Raw genomic sequence first — 17,132 nt, 5'->3', positions numbered from 1 at the left:
ATCATTTACTGTATATGAAAGAGTCAACCAGTTACTGTTGTCATAGCAAGTACTAACAAGTTAGCAACATGTGTTAGCCCAACTCTAATAGAAATAACACTATTTCTATTTTTTTTTTTTCTCTTGACAGATTTATTGACACACAGGATATAATCCAATAAGTGAGTGTCATCTTTAAGTGCTTAACACATTGCTAAAAGTTGTGTGTTGTTAATATTCTGGGAAAAGAATACAAACATATTAACATGCAATGTGTACACACACACACACGATTGGAAAAACTATGAAGTATTTCCACCAGGAGAAGAGTCACCCGAACTACAGTGAAGTAAGTTGAAGTAGTGCAAATACAAAGAAAAACACTCCTCTGTAAAACGAGAGAAAATGCGATACGGTGAGAAAGTTCTGGATGATCAGCAGCCACGGGGAGACGGAGCGAAGAAGTACAACGCCAGGAGGATGAGGTAGACGACCACCAGTGCCGTTCCTGCCGGTGAAAAAGCACAAGCAATTGCATAATATTACTATACACTTACTATACTCTACACCGATAAAGCACTACATCATGAGCAGTGCCAGGTGAAATGAATAAGACGATCTCCTCATGGCACCTGTTAGGTGGGATTTACCTTTTCTGGGATTTTAGAAAAGTTCTACATTGATTTGCATTTTATTGAGTGAAATAAGTACAGCTCCTTACCTGTATAAAAGACACCTGGGAGCCAGAAATCTTTCTGATTGATAGGGGATCAAATACTTATTTCACTCATTAAAATGCAAATCAATGTAGAACTTTTCTGAAATGTGTTTTTCTGGATTTTTTTTGTTGTTATTCTGTCTCTTACTGTTCAGATAAACCTACCATTAAAATTACAGACTGATCATTTCTTTGTCAGTGGGCAAACGTACAAAATCAGCAGGGGATCAAATCATTTTCTCCCTTACTGTATTAGGCAGCAAGTGAACATTTTGTCCTCAAAGTTGATGTGTTAGAAGCAGGAAAAATGGACGAGAGTAAGGATTTGAGCTTGTCTGTTGGATCGGATCACACGGTCCAGCCTTCTCTCCCTACGTGCATCAATGAGCCTTGACCGCCCATGACCCTGTCGCCGGTTCACCACTGTTCCTTCCTTGGACCACTTTTGATAGATACTGACCACTGCAGACCGGGAACACCCCACAAGAGCTGCAGTTTTGGAGATGCTCTGATCCAGTGGTCTAGACATCACAATTTGGTCCTTCATCAAATTCGCTCAAATCCTTACGCTTGTGTTAGAAGCAGGAAAAATGGACATCAACTTTGAGGACAAAATGTTCACTTGCTGCCTAATATATCCCACCCACTAACAGGTGCCATAATGAGATGATCATCAGTCTTATTCACTTCACCTATCACTGCTCATAATGTTATGCCTGATCGGTGTATATTAGATAGTTAACTAAATAAACTAAATCCAGATCTTAGGGAAAATGAAGTCAAATGACCTTTTATAATGGGGATGGCCAAGTTATACCATTGACCATAAATGATGCTGCAAATGATTAATAAGAATCCATATAAAATGACAAAATGGCTGCCCTTAACCGTGTATAAAGTTGCTCTTTCAGTCTAACTTTCAGTCTAAGCTGCATTATTTCTAATCTCATCCGAATTTCTCAAAACAGATACCACTTACCCTGGAAGTAGTCGCACTTCCCATCCATGAAGATGTAATTGACCAGGATGACGCTGAAGATACTCGCCCACAGGTGCAAGTCGCTGAATATCAGAACAAATCCGACGTCCTGGAGAGAAAAAGAAAACATTTTTTTGCAGACATAAGGAGACAAATCATGAGATGTGGCATGAAGTCAAGCTCTTCTCCAGTTACTTACATAAACAGCATTGAATAAGATCAGTAGTGGAATCTGAAGCATGCAGACTTGTACAGCGATACAGTTTCCAACTTCCAGGCTGAAAAACAGTTCTTAAGTCACAAACTAAATAAAAATAAATAAATAAAGAGGCTGAAATGATGCAGGAATAGTCCTGACCTCAAACTAATGTTATTCTGCAGGGCAAACTGGATCCCGTTGACTATTTCGGGAAGTTCAGGAACCATCGCCAGCACGGTAACACCGATAAAGTACTGCAACATCACACCACCACACAGCAGCAACAAATATACCTCTGAAAACTTATAAATATACTTATAAATTCCTTCATAAGAGACCATTAAGCCTTTTTCAGCCAAAAAAAAATTCAAGTGGCTCAAATTTTGGTGCATTCCTCATTTAACTCAATAAATCAATACCAGAATAATAAAATAAAACATCTGACAAAATCAGAAGCTGACAGAAAGAGGTATATTTTAAACAATGTTAAATTTACAGATGTTTTGAATTCATGTGTGACAGAGTCAGATGCCTTGTGGTTTTGATGATATACTGAATATCAGATCCTGAAAGCATGTGGAAATGTGGTTAATCAGACAATCAGACATGTCTGTAGGACAACGGTGTGTGTGTGTGTGTGTTCGGGTCAACAGCTCCTTATGCGAGGGTGACATGGTGTGGAGAGACAGACCTGAGACACGCTGGAGCGACAGATGATGGGTTTGATGTGCTCGGTGGTGAGATCTGCACAGGCTGCGGTCAGGAATGTGGCCACGATCAGGACCACCAAAGCTCTCCATCTGGACCAGTGCACCACTGGATCATGGTCACTCGCCACTAACACTAACAAACATATACACACACACAGACAGACAGACATATATATACACACAAACAGACAGACATACATACACACAGACAGACGCACAAAGAGATACTGTAAAAACATATTACCTCAATGTAAATCTACTTGTAATAATTAGATTTAATAAAGCCTCTCTGATAAAATTCACAGAAATGCAATTATGTTTAGAGAAATGTCAATTAATCCGTGTTTACACTGTTTAATTTTAGCATTTTTATTGATTTAATTAATAAGTTCCACACTTGTTCCATATGATCCTGATCAAATCTTCTCTGATGAGCCTTAAAAGAGCATCGATGAGCAGATAAAAATCCCCAGAGTGTAAACACAGCTTTAAACATTAAACACTGTATGCTGTGTGTGTTTGGGGGTGTGGGTGTGGGTCGCACCATGGCAGTGTGTGTCGCTGATGTGGATGTCGTAGATGTGCGTGTGCGTCTTCAGCGTGAAGATCAACCCGATGAGATACGCCGCAGGGAGAAGCACAGACACCGTGTACACCAGAGGCCTGCAATGTGACCGCAGCATTGGGTCAATTCTTACTCCTGATATTTACACACTGATCACTGAACACTTCACACTCACTCGATATGACTCAGGAACAAGGAGCGGTTGTTCTCGCTCTGAAAAAGGAAGCGATCGGTTAGTTTCCGGGTCACAGAGTGAGCACCAACATGGCGTCTTTATGAGCGTTCACACACCAGGTCATAGTGGCAGTTGGTGCAGATGAAGGGCCCGGTGATGTTACCAGACGGATTACTGCAGCTGTCACACACCAGGTTCCCGTAGGCTTTAGAGAACAGAGTCGGAGCAAACACACCTGCAGCAAAAACATGTAGATATCCAGATGTTAGATAGATTTCTTTTTTAAACAAAACTATAGAAACAGTAACATGCTGTGCTCACACACACACACACACACACAGCACACACCAAATACACAGGGAGCACCCAAAAATCACACCCCACACACAGGGAGCACCCAAAAATCACACCCCACACACACAGAGCACCCAAAAATCACACCCCACACACACAGAGCACCCAAAAATCACACCCCACACACACAGAGCACCCAAAAATCACACCCCACACACACAGAGCACCCAAAAATCACACCCCACACACACAGAGCACCCAAAAATCACACCCCACACACACAGAGCACCCAAAAATCACACCCCACACACACAGAGCACCCAAAAATCACACCCCACACACACAGAGCACCCAAAAATCACACCCCACACACACAGAGCACCCAAAAATCACACCCCACACACACAGAGCACCCAAAAATCACACCCCACACACACACAGCACCCAAAAATCACACCCCACACACACACAGCACCCAAAAATCACACCCCACACACACACAGAGCACCCAAAAATCAAACCCCACACACACAGAGCACCCAAAAATCAAACCCCACACACACAGAGCACCCAAAAATCAAACCCCACACACACAGAGCACCCAAAAATCAAACCCCACACACACAGAGCACCCAAAAATCACACCCCACACACACGGAGCACCCAAAAATCACACCCCACACACACGGAGCACCCAAAAATCACACCCCACACACACGGAGCACCCAAAAATCACACCCCACACACACGGAGCACCCAAAAATCACACCCCACACACACGGAGCACCCAAAAATCACACCCCACACACACGGAGCACCCAAAAATCACACCCCACACACACAGAGCACCCAAAAATCACACCCCACACACACAGAGCACCCAAAAATCACACCCCACACACACAGAGCACCCAAAAATCATACCCTACACACACAGAGCACCCAAAAATCACATCCCACACACACAGAGCACCCAAAAATCACACCCCACACACACAGAGCACCCAAAAATCACACCCCACACACACAGAGCACCCAAAAATCACACCCCACACACACAGAGCACCCAAAAATCACACCCCACACACACAGAGCACCCAAAAATCATACCCTACACACACAGAGCACCCAAAAATCATACCCTACACACCTAGAGCACCCAAAAATCACACCCCACACACACAGAGCACCCAAAAATCACACCCCACACACACAGAGCACCCAAAAATCACACCCCACACACACAGAGCACCCAAAAATCACATCCCACACACACAGAGCACCCAAAAATCAAACCCCACACACACAGAGCACCCAAAAATCATACCCTACACACACAGAGCACCCAAAAATCACATCCCACACACACAGAGCACCCAAAAATCACACCCCACACACACAGAGCACCCAAAAATCACATCCCACACACACAGAGCACCCAAAAATCACACCCAAAGCACCTCTGCACACCCACTGCACCCATAAATCACACAGAGGGCACACCCACACACTTGAGTAGGCCAGTTTGAAAATCTGATCCTGATCCATGAAAACCTTCATCGACTTTGCTCTTACTACATCAGCTCTCAAATATTCACTTCACCACGAGCCCAAATTTGCACTGAATCAGTTTAAGACGGGTTCCACGTGACAAATTTTTACAAACTGTTTACGCTACAGTCTTTGTACAAGAAACGTTAAGACTATGTCGTATTTCACTACAACCCCCTCACCCACGTAATTTTACAGGATATCCATTTAAACATCACACTTCAATATTTTTGTGTCGTTATTTGTAATCTCTGAAAGCTATTAATTCAGAACTGCTCGATTGTGTTGTCATGTTCCTCCTCCTCCTCCTCCTCTACTCACCGCCGACCGAGATGAAGAGCAGGGCGGAGCTGACTCCGGCTGATCGACTGTTGAATCTCTGTTCACGATGCTTGCAGCCCCCGATGATCATACACAAGCCCTGAAACACAGATTACTGACCGATCACACTGAGGCAGACTGGACGAAAACTCCTGAGGTGTGTGGATGACTAGTAAATTAATTAAAACAAATTTCTGGGGATTTTACACTGATATCAGAGGCGTACGAGGCAACAATACATTATTTACAAACACAAACAGGATTAGACATATTGCTGTTTTAATATTATCTATAAAGCTAATAAATTACTTATAACCTGCTCGACCAATCAGATTGGAGAATTCAGCACCACTGTAGAAAAATTTATTAGGTGATAAAACACAACAGAAACCATAACAAGTTGCTTGGACAAACACACACACTCAATAATCACACTCAAAACCCACAACCAACCACATATCCGCCCAATCTTACACACACACACACCCCCTCTACCCTTACACACACACACTCCCACATACACACACACCGGAATAAAGAGGATGCATCCGAGCAGAGTCCCTGTGAGTGCGGCTTTAACGATCTCTCCGTAACATTTGCTCCCGACGCGATGACCCTGCAGCAGAGCCGTGATGTAGAAGGTCATCTCCGTGATGGACCCGAACGTAGCATTCACGACAGCTCCCACTGCAAAGTTACTCTGAGCCGAGATGCTGAGACACAAAAATCACAAGCAGGGTGTTAAATCCAACTGAACACGGTGGGTAAACTATAAACAAGATCATTTAGTGTTATTATATACAACCGAGAGCAAAAGCTTGCGGTTACCACAGGGGGGTGGGGCGGGTGTAAACGTTTTGCACAGACAGGTAATTGAAAGGACTTCACCTGGCTATCCCCATGCCAATGTAGTAAGACAGGGGGATGATGGAGGTCACAGCTGTGGCAAACTTCACCTCAGACCTGACAAAAGTATTATCACGATCCACATAACCGGTCACCAGAGTGATAATGACGAGCGACAGCAAGTCTGAGCAAAACAGACGTCAAGGGCTTTAACAAAGTCTCAGGAGATGAAACACTACAGTTAGCATACACCTGCTATCTATAATACAGAGGTTTTATTTCACCCACTTACCCAGAAATACGTTGCAATATATTGGGAATAAACAGCCATCTTTCTGCTTCTTATTCTTGTACACAATAAAAAGCTATATGCTGAATAATGTAAACATAGACTTTTAAGTTACAAAGGTTCACGTTACATGAGAAAATATGAATTGTGGTCCCTGGATTAAACACTATTATGTAGGTTGCAGACGTACCAAACCTAAATTTTTAACTACACCGATCAGGCATAACATTATGACATTATGTGTGATTATTATTTTTATTGTTGTTTCTTATTAGTGTTTTAATGTTGCCTGGAAAACACTTTGGTCAATGGCCGTTGGTTCAAAGGTGCTATAGAAATAAAGTTTGTATTGTATTGTACCTGCTTAATATTGTGTTGCTCCCCCTTTTGCTGCTAAAACAGCCCTGACCAGTCAAGGCATGGGCTCCACTAGATCCCTGAAGGTGTGCTGTGGCATCTGGCACCAAGATGTTAGCAGCAGATCCTTTAAGTCCTGTAAGTTGCAAGGAGGGATCCATGGAGGACTTAAAGGATACATTTGATAGACACTGACCACTGCAGACCGGGAACACCCCACAAGAGCTGCAGTTTTGGAGATGCTCTGATCCAGTGGTCTAGCCATCACAATTTGGCCCTTCGTCAAACTCGCTCAAATCCTTACACTTGTCCATTTTTCCTGCTTCTAACATCAACTTTGAGGACAAAATGTTCACTTGCTGCCTCTAATATATCCCACCCACTAACAGGTACCATGATGAGATCATCAGTCTTATTCACTTCACCTGTCACTGCTCATAATGTTATGGCTGATCGATGTATATCCCCACACGTGGATAATCCTAACCAACTTCTGACTGCTTGAGACTATTTAAAAGTAATTTATCTCCATGGAAATAATAAAAAACACCAGAAGAAAAAAAGGGAATATGACCTTGAGGTCCTCAGAGGCAGCTATGGGCATGGTTAGAATTTCTTCCAAGTTTTCAAGTCAGGAATATCATCAGAGGTTTTCTAAGACAACATGATAATTTTTGTTTTTCACACCATGCTGTCTTAGAGAATGTTATGTGTAAAAAAAAAATCACCAGGAAATTATGCGTTTGCAGATTTGTTGCTTTAAAGGTACTTTAGGTTAAACATTAGGTATTCTACAGCAATAATTAATTATTATTATAATAATAATAATTAATGATTAATAGTGAGTTTTAGTTTTATAGCATCTGTCATATAAAAGCGTTTCAAAGTGCTTTAAGATAAATATATACACACAGCAGTAAAAGGAGAAATGGAAAATGTCAATTAACACAAGAAAATAGAACATATAAGAGAAAAGATTAAATTATACATTTACAATATATAAAATAATTAGAAAAGATTAATAAATACCTTATTAAAACTAAAAAGAAATTTATTTGAATATGACTATATAAAGAGTCTATAAAATGACTGATGAATGTTCAGCATTCCGGACCGGAAGTCCGTTTTTTCCCCCCAGATGGTTTTTCTCTGTCTTCACGTCACTTGTGCTGAGGCTCAAATCAATGCCTTTTCTAAATATCTTCTGGTTACTTGACTCTTGCATCTTTAACCACATATAGAAAGTGCAGAGTTAGTACACTAACTTAAGACAAGTTAGAAGTAGTAAAAGGATACTGACGGCGAAGACGTTGATCCCGTCCACTGTGTACTTGTAGTAGTACCAGTTAAAGGCCCGGTAGCAGCACAGGAGGACCCTGGATTCACAATTTTGGGGCTAACACACAAAAAAATTTAATCATAGCAAATGAAAAAAGAAATTCTGACAGAATGAAGAGAAAAGGCACAACGGGATTGTGCTGATGAATGTGCGACTTTGTATGCATTATAAAGTACACGTTTGCTCTAGATAAAGCTTTCCATTTCTCGCCGAATTCTAATAGATGTTGTTTCACATACTAAGCATTTTATCTTGTCCTTCGCAATGATCAAGAAGTCTTGATCTATTCAATCATCCAGCATTTATTTGCTCCCAACCTGGCTGAAATGATTACGGTTAATAAATCTGAAACGTTAACCAAAACTCACGTTCTTCACCGGTTGAACCTGGATCTCGTCGGGGGGCAGGAAGAGGACGATGCTGAGGATCCGGCCGTTCATTTTGGCGACAGGGATGGTGAAGACCATCATCCAGGAGAGGAAGCAGGCCAGGGAGTGGATTAGAGCAAGAGGAAGGTAACCCAGGACGAGCCAAACGTACGTACTCACGCAACACTACAACACACGATACGCAAAGGTGTTAAAGAGCAGTCTAAGGTGCCAGAACAGTAGTCTCATTTAGCCAGAGCTTCAAATTGACAGAAGGAGGTCTGGGCTTCATAGCAGCTTTTATTGGCCCAGGATCATCCAAAAGGGTGTCTGACTGACATGTACAGCAACCAATCACAGTTCGTTTTTGTTCAGAATCAAAAACAGACTAAAGTGCAACCACAGAATTCGTGCAAATTAAATGAGTCTGTGAACTTCACATCATCTGGAAAATCCAGCATTTAGCTGATCCTCATTGTTACATATGTAAACACGACGACTTCCTTCTTCCACGAGGGAAGCGGAACGTCATGACATCACATGTCTTCTGGAAATCCTGTAGAATCCAAATATCCAATCAGATGACTTCAAAAGTCCTGAAGAAACGTTTTCAACTTTAAGTTCCGTCTGAATCAGACGTTCAGTCAACGGTTCGTGAGACTGCCAGAACAGAGCAGAGAATGAAAAACACTTCCTTCACTTCCTCCTTGAATCCAGACACGATCAGATGCCGTATCAGATACTCAGGACTTAGACGTCTGTGACATTAAGTACACCTGCGATGTACCCTGGAAGACGGTGGGATCAGTCGAACAGTGCTGGAGGATGGGATGCAGTAAGGAGCAGTGCGCTGTGATAAGTGAAAGGTTCTGCACCGTGCAGTAGGAACACACACACACACACACACACACACACACAAGTCTAATTCCTGAACATCTATTACAGCATCTGATCGTGTCTGGATTCAAGGAGGAAGTGCCTTTCATTTATAACAGGGGAGACTTGATGTTTGTTATAAATGCACTGTTCCATTTGCCACTTTTTTTTGGAGATGTATGAGTTTATTATAGGTTTGAGATCTGATTGTGGGATTTCATCAGATTGGATTTAATTATTTAGTTTCAAGGCACAAAAGAAGGAAATTCAACGTTTTAAAAAAGTGTGTGTGTGTGCGCGTGCGTGCGGAATGAACTATAAGAGTGATATACAATGTGACGTAAATATTCTCTAACAAACTGTAATCCACTGTTTTTCTTTGTCCTCTAAGCAGCTAGAGTTTGGAGCCTCTCATTTTTTTGTATTATTTTCTCGACATTTTACTCTTGGGCTCAGTTTTGGTGATGAAGAGCATTACAGCAAAAAAAAAAAAAAACCATCAGTTTTCCATTCCATTTCTTTTATAGATGAATTAAAATGAAAAGAAATACACTGATATTCATTATTCTAAGCATTCTTATTCTCACCCAGTAAGAGCGCTTCTGAGGAGGAAGAGGAGGAGGGACATTTATAGTGACCGGTGGTGATTTCATCAGAGGTGTGGACTCCTTCACGTCACCCGCTTCCTCTGGAATGGCTTCGCAGTGTGGGAATTTGACGCAGCATTTCCGTACCAGGCTGCTGGTCTGAGAGGAAACAGGAACCCAAGTAAAATACGGTCGGCTGAACAGACAGCAGAGAAGCTGTACTGAAAATACAGAAACATTTCGAGGAGCACGAGTTAGATTAAAGCACAGAGTCGATGATATTTTGAAACCATTTCCAGAGCATCATTTCGTGTGGGGGAAAAAAAAGCTGGAGTGAAATGGAAGACTGGTTAAAATGGAAGGGAAAGTGATGACAGACGACTAATAAAACACTTCAGAAACAATTTCAGTGGCTGGAATGATGAGGGGAAAAACATCAGAATGTGTTATTATATAATTTCCTAAGTGCAACTAGGAATCTAGGAATATGATTATATATATATATAAAAACTATCCCATTGTTGCTTCTTTTGGAGCATCTTTGTGAGGTTACCTTTTGTAACGCTTTCCCAAAAGGCCACAATAAATATCCTGACAACTTGAAGCACAGTTTCCCTGCAGTCAAGGAGACAAAAATATATATATACACAGCATCGGGTGAGATACAGGAACTGGGATCAATTCACCAAAAATAAGCCGAAACCTTCACTACGTACCATGTGGAATCGCAATGATGGTGCAAAACAGCAGCAAGCTAACGAGAAAATAAGCTAAAGAGATCCACCAGCCGAAGAGAAGCGCATAGGCGACGTTACCAACGCTGATGGGCGAGCCTGAAGGAGAAATGTTTCCATTTCCAACTAATCCAAAACAATATAGTAGATTTTATACGAGACAGGTTATGCACGAGGCAATGTCGCTGAGAAACGACCCTCACTGACCTGTATAGGGTTTGATAAAGATCTGCTCCGAGTACAGCTCCTTCACCTGGTCTGATCTGTCCTCGATGGGACGCTCGGTAACGTGACTCTTCCACTTCCTGAAACCAAACTGCCGCACAAGTGCATAGGGTTATAAGAGAAAAACGCTGCCTTTTGGGAAATACAGGGTCACGGGGATTAGTACGGTGGCTAAGAAGTGCAAAATGAAATAACAAATCCGAAAACAAAAGGATAATTCGGGTACGGAATTCTTACAAATGATTGGATGGGACATCCGATTTATTTTTTGTGGGAGGGGTTTGTGGGCTTCCTGCAATAAATAAAGCACTGGTTTATTTACCATATAGTTATTGACCAGTTTGTGTGCCTCCACTTCGTTCTCGGCGCGGATGGTGGTCCTCAGACTCGCTTCCTGCCAGGCGTCCTCAGTACCCCGGGAGTGTACAGAGAGTCCTGAGGGCATGATCTAAAGTCACTACTGAGCACTGAACACAGCTGGGGTGTGTAAGGAGTGAAAATAAGTTTTAAAAAAGCCCAAAAAAATGCATACTCTTCTAATATCTTTACCAACAAAAAATATTTTGCTGTATAAAACTCACATTATTGATTTTAGATATACAGCTCTGGAAAAAAAAAATAAGAGACCACTGCAAAATAATCAGTTTCTTATGTTTTTTTTCTTACAGGAGTATGTATTGGTGAGATGAAGAGTTTAATTATTAAATAAATATTTAACAATGTTTGTTAATTATTTTATTTAGAATGTATATTTAAAGGAAATAACACATCAAAATAACCCAAGATCATACAGTATTTGCAGAGCTTTAATAACTCGGATAAAACAAAATGCAAATAATTTGTAAACAGATTGTGTTAATGCTTTGGCTAAATAACTAAGAAATCAGTATTTGGTGGAATAACCCCGATCTGCATGCGTTTTGGCTCCATGCTCTTCACCAGTTTCTCACATTGCTGTTGGGGAACTTTATACCACTCTTTTTGCAAAAAAGTAAACAGCTCAGCTTTGCTTGATGGTTTGTGACCGTCCATCTTCCTCTTCATGACATTCCAGAGGTTTTCAATAGGGTTCACATCTGGAGATTGGGCAGTGGTCTTTTTTTTTCCCAGAGCTGTATGTCTCCGTGTTCAAATCAGCTTAAAATAAATATAAATAAATAATAAATATATACATAGAATTTATAAAATTTTATAAAAACATTTCATAGAAAATAATTGGAGTACACCAAAATTGGTTTTGAGCATCTTTACATGTTTATCTTGTAAATACATCATAAAAATGTAAATGTTTTCCCTTTTCACCCCAAAACTTTAGCACTACAACATACAAACAGAGTCGCAGCAAAACGGTCTACACATGAAGACGTCTTACTGTGAGCCGAGAGGCATTTGGGCGTGTGGTGGACGATATGGTGCGAGCCACAGGGTGAAGGAGTATCGACCATCTCGGGGTGAAAGCTGGCCACACACAGTCTGTCACACTGGGAGCTACGGCGATAAACTCTGTGCTCATGGTCCCACAGCTGTTCTGTAAATCAGTACGGAGAGGAAAGAAGATAAACAACTACTGAAAAACATCCTGACGAGCTCCATCACAGTGTGGTATGGATGGCTCCAAAGTGTGTGAAAACTACCCAGTGCACCTTCAGCACCCAGCTACCTGCCATTGAGTCTCTTCACCACAGTAGATGTCTGTGCAGAGCACACAAAATCATCAAGGACTCCTCCCTCCCTAGTCACAAACTCTTCAACCTCTTTCCATGGAGAAAGGAGATACAGGACCATCTGCACCGAAACCAGCAGGTTCAGGGCCAGTTCTTTCCCCCCTACAACCATCAATCTACTGAACTCTACACTACACCACTAGGACACTCATGTTTCACTATGACTTCAGTGTCTGTTAACACATTGTGGTTCTGCTCCACTCTGTACATTCTGCTACATCTTCTCTGCATAATAATTAATAATGTAATGCACATATTTTTTATGCACAGCCTTATTTAATTGATGTACATACACAAATCAGGCATAATATTATAACCACCTGCCTAATATTGTGTTAGGTCTTTGGCTTCCAAAACAGCTCTGACCCAACGAGGCATGGACTGAAGGTGTGCTGTGGTATCTGGCATCAGGATGTAAGCAGTAGATCCTTCAAGTCCTGTATGTTGCTAAATGGCCTTTCTTTGCTATGTACCTGTACTTTGCAATGACAAAGATCTATCTATCTATCTATCTATCTATCTATCTATCTATCTATCTATCTATCTATCAGCAGACTACATCAGCTGTGAATGACCACATTCTCAGACGATGATATATAGAATCAGTGCCAGGAGATCAGCAGTTATAAGAATCATATTTTAATGTCATATTTGTTCCCTGTTCTGAAGGTTGATGTAAACATTAACCAAACCTGCATGATTTTATGTACTGCACCGCTGCCACATGAGAAACCGCTTAAATAATTGCATGAATAAGTAGAGGTACAGGTGTTTTACAGATTTTTTTTTCCATCACTCAAACTTTAGGTAAAACTGGAAGTAAGTAGACCACACAAACTTTGTACAATCAAAGTAGAAATTACACACAAGGGACAACAGAACTGTATGGTTTGAATTAAAGAGATTAATTAAAGCTCAGCTATCCTGTTCAGAAGAGTTACACTCGTCATCGCAAACATCCATTATCTTTGCCGTAACTCAGTGAGACTATCATATAGCTGTGGTGCTTTCTGGAACTTCCGAGTCCAGCGCTTTCACCAACGTCTTCAATAAATTTCTCATCAACATGAGACCGTTATTCCTTATGCTTCAGACTTTCAATGTCTTTCTATGACATCAGAACAGCAGACAACCACAAACTTCTTACATGAAGAATGAAAATGCAGAATCAACTGAGAAATCAGCAGCAGAATCGCCAAGTACATTACACTTAAACATATTTATTGTCTTTCAGGGTGACGTTTCCTTTCATTAGTACTATGTGAATTAAGACCTTGTGAAACTAAGCAGTGTATGACATTTAAAAGGAAGCAATTTAATATCTGCTTCCAAAAATATAGTGTTTAATCACTAATGAAAGTGTAGTCAATTAATCACTACAGCAGCGGTGGTAGCTCAAGTGGTTAAGGCTCTGGGTCGTTTTTCTGGAAGAACAGGGTTCGAGCCCCCAGCACCACCAAGCTGCCACCATTGGGCCCTTGAGCAAGGCCCCTAACCCACCCTGCTCCAGGGGTGCTGCACCATGGCTGACCTTGCGCTCTGATCCCAACCTTCAAGGATGGGATATGCGAAGAAAGAATTTCACTGTGCTGTAATGTATGTGACAATTAAGGGCAACTTAACTAAGCAGTTTAACCACGCCCCCAAACAACAATGGCTTCCGTTTAAAGGGAAATTCTTCTCAATTCTTCTTTTTTTAATAACAAAAGACATACAAACGTAAGGTTTTAGAGTTTTAATTGTTTAATTGGTGCTTTAATTGAACATTAAGTGTAAACTGAAGTGTAGAGAGTTTAGAAACTGTAGGAAAAAGAGCAAACACTCCCCTAATGAAGACGTGACCTTGTTCACGCTAATTATCCTAAGATGCCTCGAGATGTATTTTGTTTATTTCCTTTTTTCACTGCATTCATTTTTAGGTGAAAATCTAAAACGCCTCAATCAGTTTCACACAAAACGGTCGCTGTATATTTCCGCCCTTATCTAATTATTAATTATTAATATTAATTACTAACACAAAGTGAGCAACCTGGCCTATAGCTTCTTATCGTAATCATATATTTACACAGGCTTTACAAAGTGGCCTTACTTTAAACCACTTTATAAAACACACTTTCTTTAGCTGCAGTTTATAAAAACGTGAAAACATAAGAAACGCAGCTCATTTTCTGTAAATTGCGCACGTGGTGAAGGAGAGAAAAAAACGCGGACTTTTGATTTTGGAAATGATTTTAGAGTAAGTTTAAGGTGTTTACCTGAACTATCCGCCGTGGACCTTCGCCTCAGACTCTCCACATCTGTTGACATTGTGTGTTTTTGGTGTTTTCGTGTAAGACGCGGCTTCTGTTCATTTACTTATCCTGATATCCACACTTCGGAGCCGTGAACGAGCGCGCCTATTGCTGCGCGTGACCGGTGCGCGCCGCCGATGCCTAGGAGCGGGCGCGCGCTTCAACAATCGCCTTTTCACTTGGGCGATTTTGTAGCTGTGGTGGTGCACGCGGCAATTTGCTTAAAAACATATTCATAAATGTTCATAAGAACACCCCCTGCTAACGCTATATAACACCAACTAACCTTTACGACTTATTTTTAAAGTCATATTCATACGTATGGTTCATAAAGATCTCCTAAATCTAGCAAACATAACATGATTTCTCCACGTCATGATAATTTAAACAATTTTAAAACATATTCATATTTATGAATGTTTATACTGTTTTACCTGCCAGCATTAACTAGCTAGCTGACTTTGTTAAATTTGTCCAGATTAATCAGGATTTTTAAAAATCATATTTAGAAAAGTTGATCTCATTAGAGCATCTACAAACAGCATGACCTTGGAGTAGATATTGAAGACTGGCAATGGGATAAAGTACTAGAACAAGTTCGTTCTTCTTCCTTGTGTATTAGACATGGGCTAATACAATTCAGCATCGACTTCACCTGGCTAAACTAAAGCTCTCTAAGATGTTTTCCTCTGTGGACCCACTACATGATAGGTGGGGTCAAACTCCAGCATCACTAGGACATATGTTTTGGAGTTGTCCTAATATTAGTAATTATTGGATTTCTGTTTTTCAGTTATTGTCAGAGGTGTTGGGGATAATAAAGTTGGGCCCAGACCCAATCTTGGCTATTTTTGGTGTCAGTAGTGATAATATGGAGCTATCTAAAAAATCAGTATACAGTGCTTGGATTTGTTACACTCTTAGCACGTAGATTGAGTTTGCTCAACAGGAAACAGAAAGATTCAGAAAGATGTTATGTCCTACCTGCAGCTTGAAAAGATCAGATATTCCCTAAAAAAGAAAACTAGAAATTTTTATGCAGCATGGACGCAATAATTGAACCCTAACACAAAAATTCCCCTTCACCCTAACCCCCCTCTCTTCTCTTTCTTTCTTTCTTTCTTTCTTTCTTTCTTTCTTTCTTTCTTTCTTTCTTTCTTTCTTTCTTTCTTTCTTTCTTTCTCTCTTTCTTTTTCTTTTACCATATAACATTACAGTGTTAAAAGTCATTGTTAAAAACTCATTTGTATACTTATGTAAAAAGGTGTAATGGAATTTCTGTGCTATTGTAGAAAATCTAATAAAGAGAATGTTCAAAAAAAGAAGAAGGAAAGGTTTATCATCTTAGCTGCTAAATCTAGCTAACTATGGTTATGTGACATGACAGGATTTCTGAAATCTTCATAATCTTCAATTCTAAAACCAGCCACTTAGCTAGTAATAGTTAACCTTACAGGATTTCTGAGACTGTTACATCATATTCATAAATATGTACAATCTTTACTCCATACATTATGCAGCTATATAACATTCCCTAAGCTGTCCAGATTTGAAAGTATGTTCACGTCATACTATTCAATGCTAAAACTAGCTAACTATCCAAGATTATTGAACCTAATAGGATTTCTTCCTAAAAGCCCTTCTCTGACACTTTACTGAGATGGTTAGCTCATATTCATAAATGTATATGAACTTTATGTTACTTTACGTAACATTAACAAACTAGCTAACATTATCTGACAGGTTTTGAGGGAAGTTAAGTGATTTTCACTGCTATCACTAACCATTTTGCAGCTATATAACATCCTCTAACCTGTCCAGATTTCTCAAAGGATGTTAAAGTCATATTATTCAATGCTAACTAGCTCACTATCCAGGATTTTTGAACCTGATAGGATTTCTTCACTGTGTTAACTAGCTGGCTAGCTAACAAGCCCCACTCTGAGAGATTAGTGAGATGTTTAACTCATATTCATAAAGATATATGAACTTTACCGCTAACATT

At 40.5% G+C, this 17,132-nt stretch overlaps 1 protein-coding gene across 1 annotated transcript; it reads right to left on the bottom strand.

Annotated features, from left to right (window-relative positions):
* Window positions 1-53: 53 nt before the first annotated feature.
* Window positions 54-15,224, bottom strand: cax1 (cation/H+ exchanger protein 1). Its single transcript, XM_058417406.1, has 20 exons — window positions 15,092-15,224; window positions 12,485-12,640; window positions 11,435-11,547; window positions 11,095-11,203; window positions 10,870-10,986; window positions 10,707-10,768; window positions 10,154-10,312; window positions 8,691-8,876; window positions 8,280-8,379; window positions 6,380-6,521; window positions 6,021-6,204; window positions 5,492-5,591; window positions 3,442-3,560; window positions 3,326-3,363; window positions 3,130-3,248; window positions 2,567-2,718; window positions 2,035-2,129; window positions 1,876-1,954; window positions 1,677-1,785; window positions 54-487 (listed from the first exon to the last, which is right to left on the bottom strand). Exons 1-20 carry the CDS (start codon window positions 15,141-15,143, stop codon window positions 414-416), a joined length of 2,265 nt encoding a protein of 754 aa, XP_058273389.1. The 5' UTR covers window positions 15,144-15,224; the 3' UTR covers window positions 54-413.
* Between the last annotated feature and the right edge of the window lie 1,908 nt (window positions 15,225-17,132).

Source organism: Hemibagrus wyckioides, linkage group LG19, assembly GCF_019097595.1.
Source record: "Hemibagrus wyckioides isolate EC202008001 linkage group LG19, SWU_Hwy_1.0, whole genome shotgun sequence".
NCBI classification, from domain to species: Eukaryota; Metazoa; Chordata; class Actinopteri; order Siluriformes; family Bagridae; genus Hemibagrus; species Hemibagrus wyckioides.
Note: the sequence above shows the minus strand (reverse complement) of the source record. Positions and strands in the feature narration are given on the sequence as shown.

What these genes read in the sequence shown, in the direction of transcription:
- cax1 (XM_058417406.1), bottom strand. Translation starts at nt 15,143, where the DNA reads ATGTCAACAGATGTGGAGAGTCTGAGGCGAAGGTCCACGGCGGATAGT. An exon ending in CTTTATCAAACCCTATACAG is followed by an intron (nt 10,987 to 11,094) that starts GTCAGTGAGGGT and finishes TTTCTCCTTCAG; the next exon opens with GCTCGCCCATCAGCGTTGGT. An exon ending in CTCAGAAGCGCTCTTACTGG is followed by an intron (nt 8,877 to 10,153) that starts GTGAGAATAAGA and finishes CGTGTGTTGTAG; the next exon opens with TGTTGCGTGAGTACGTACGT.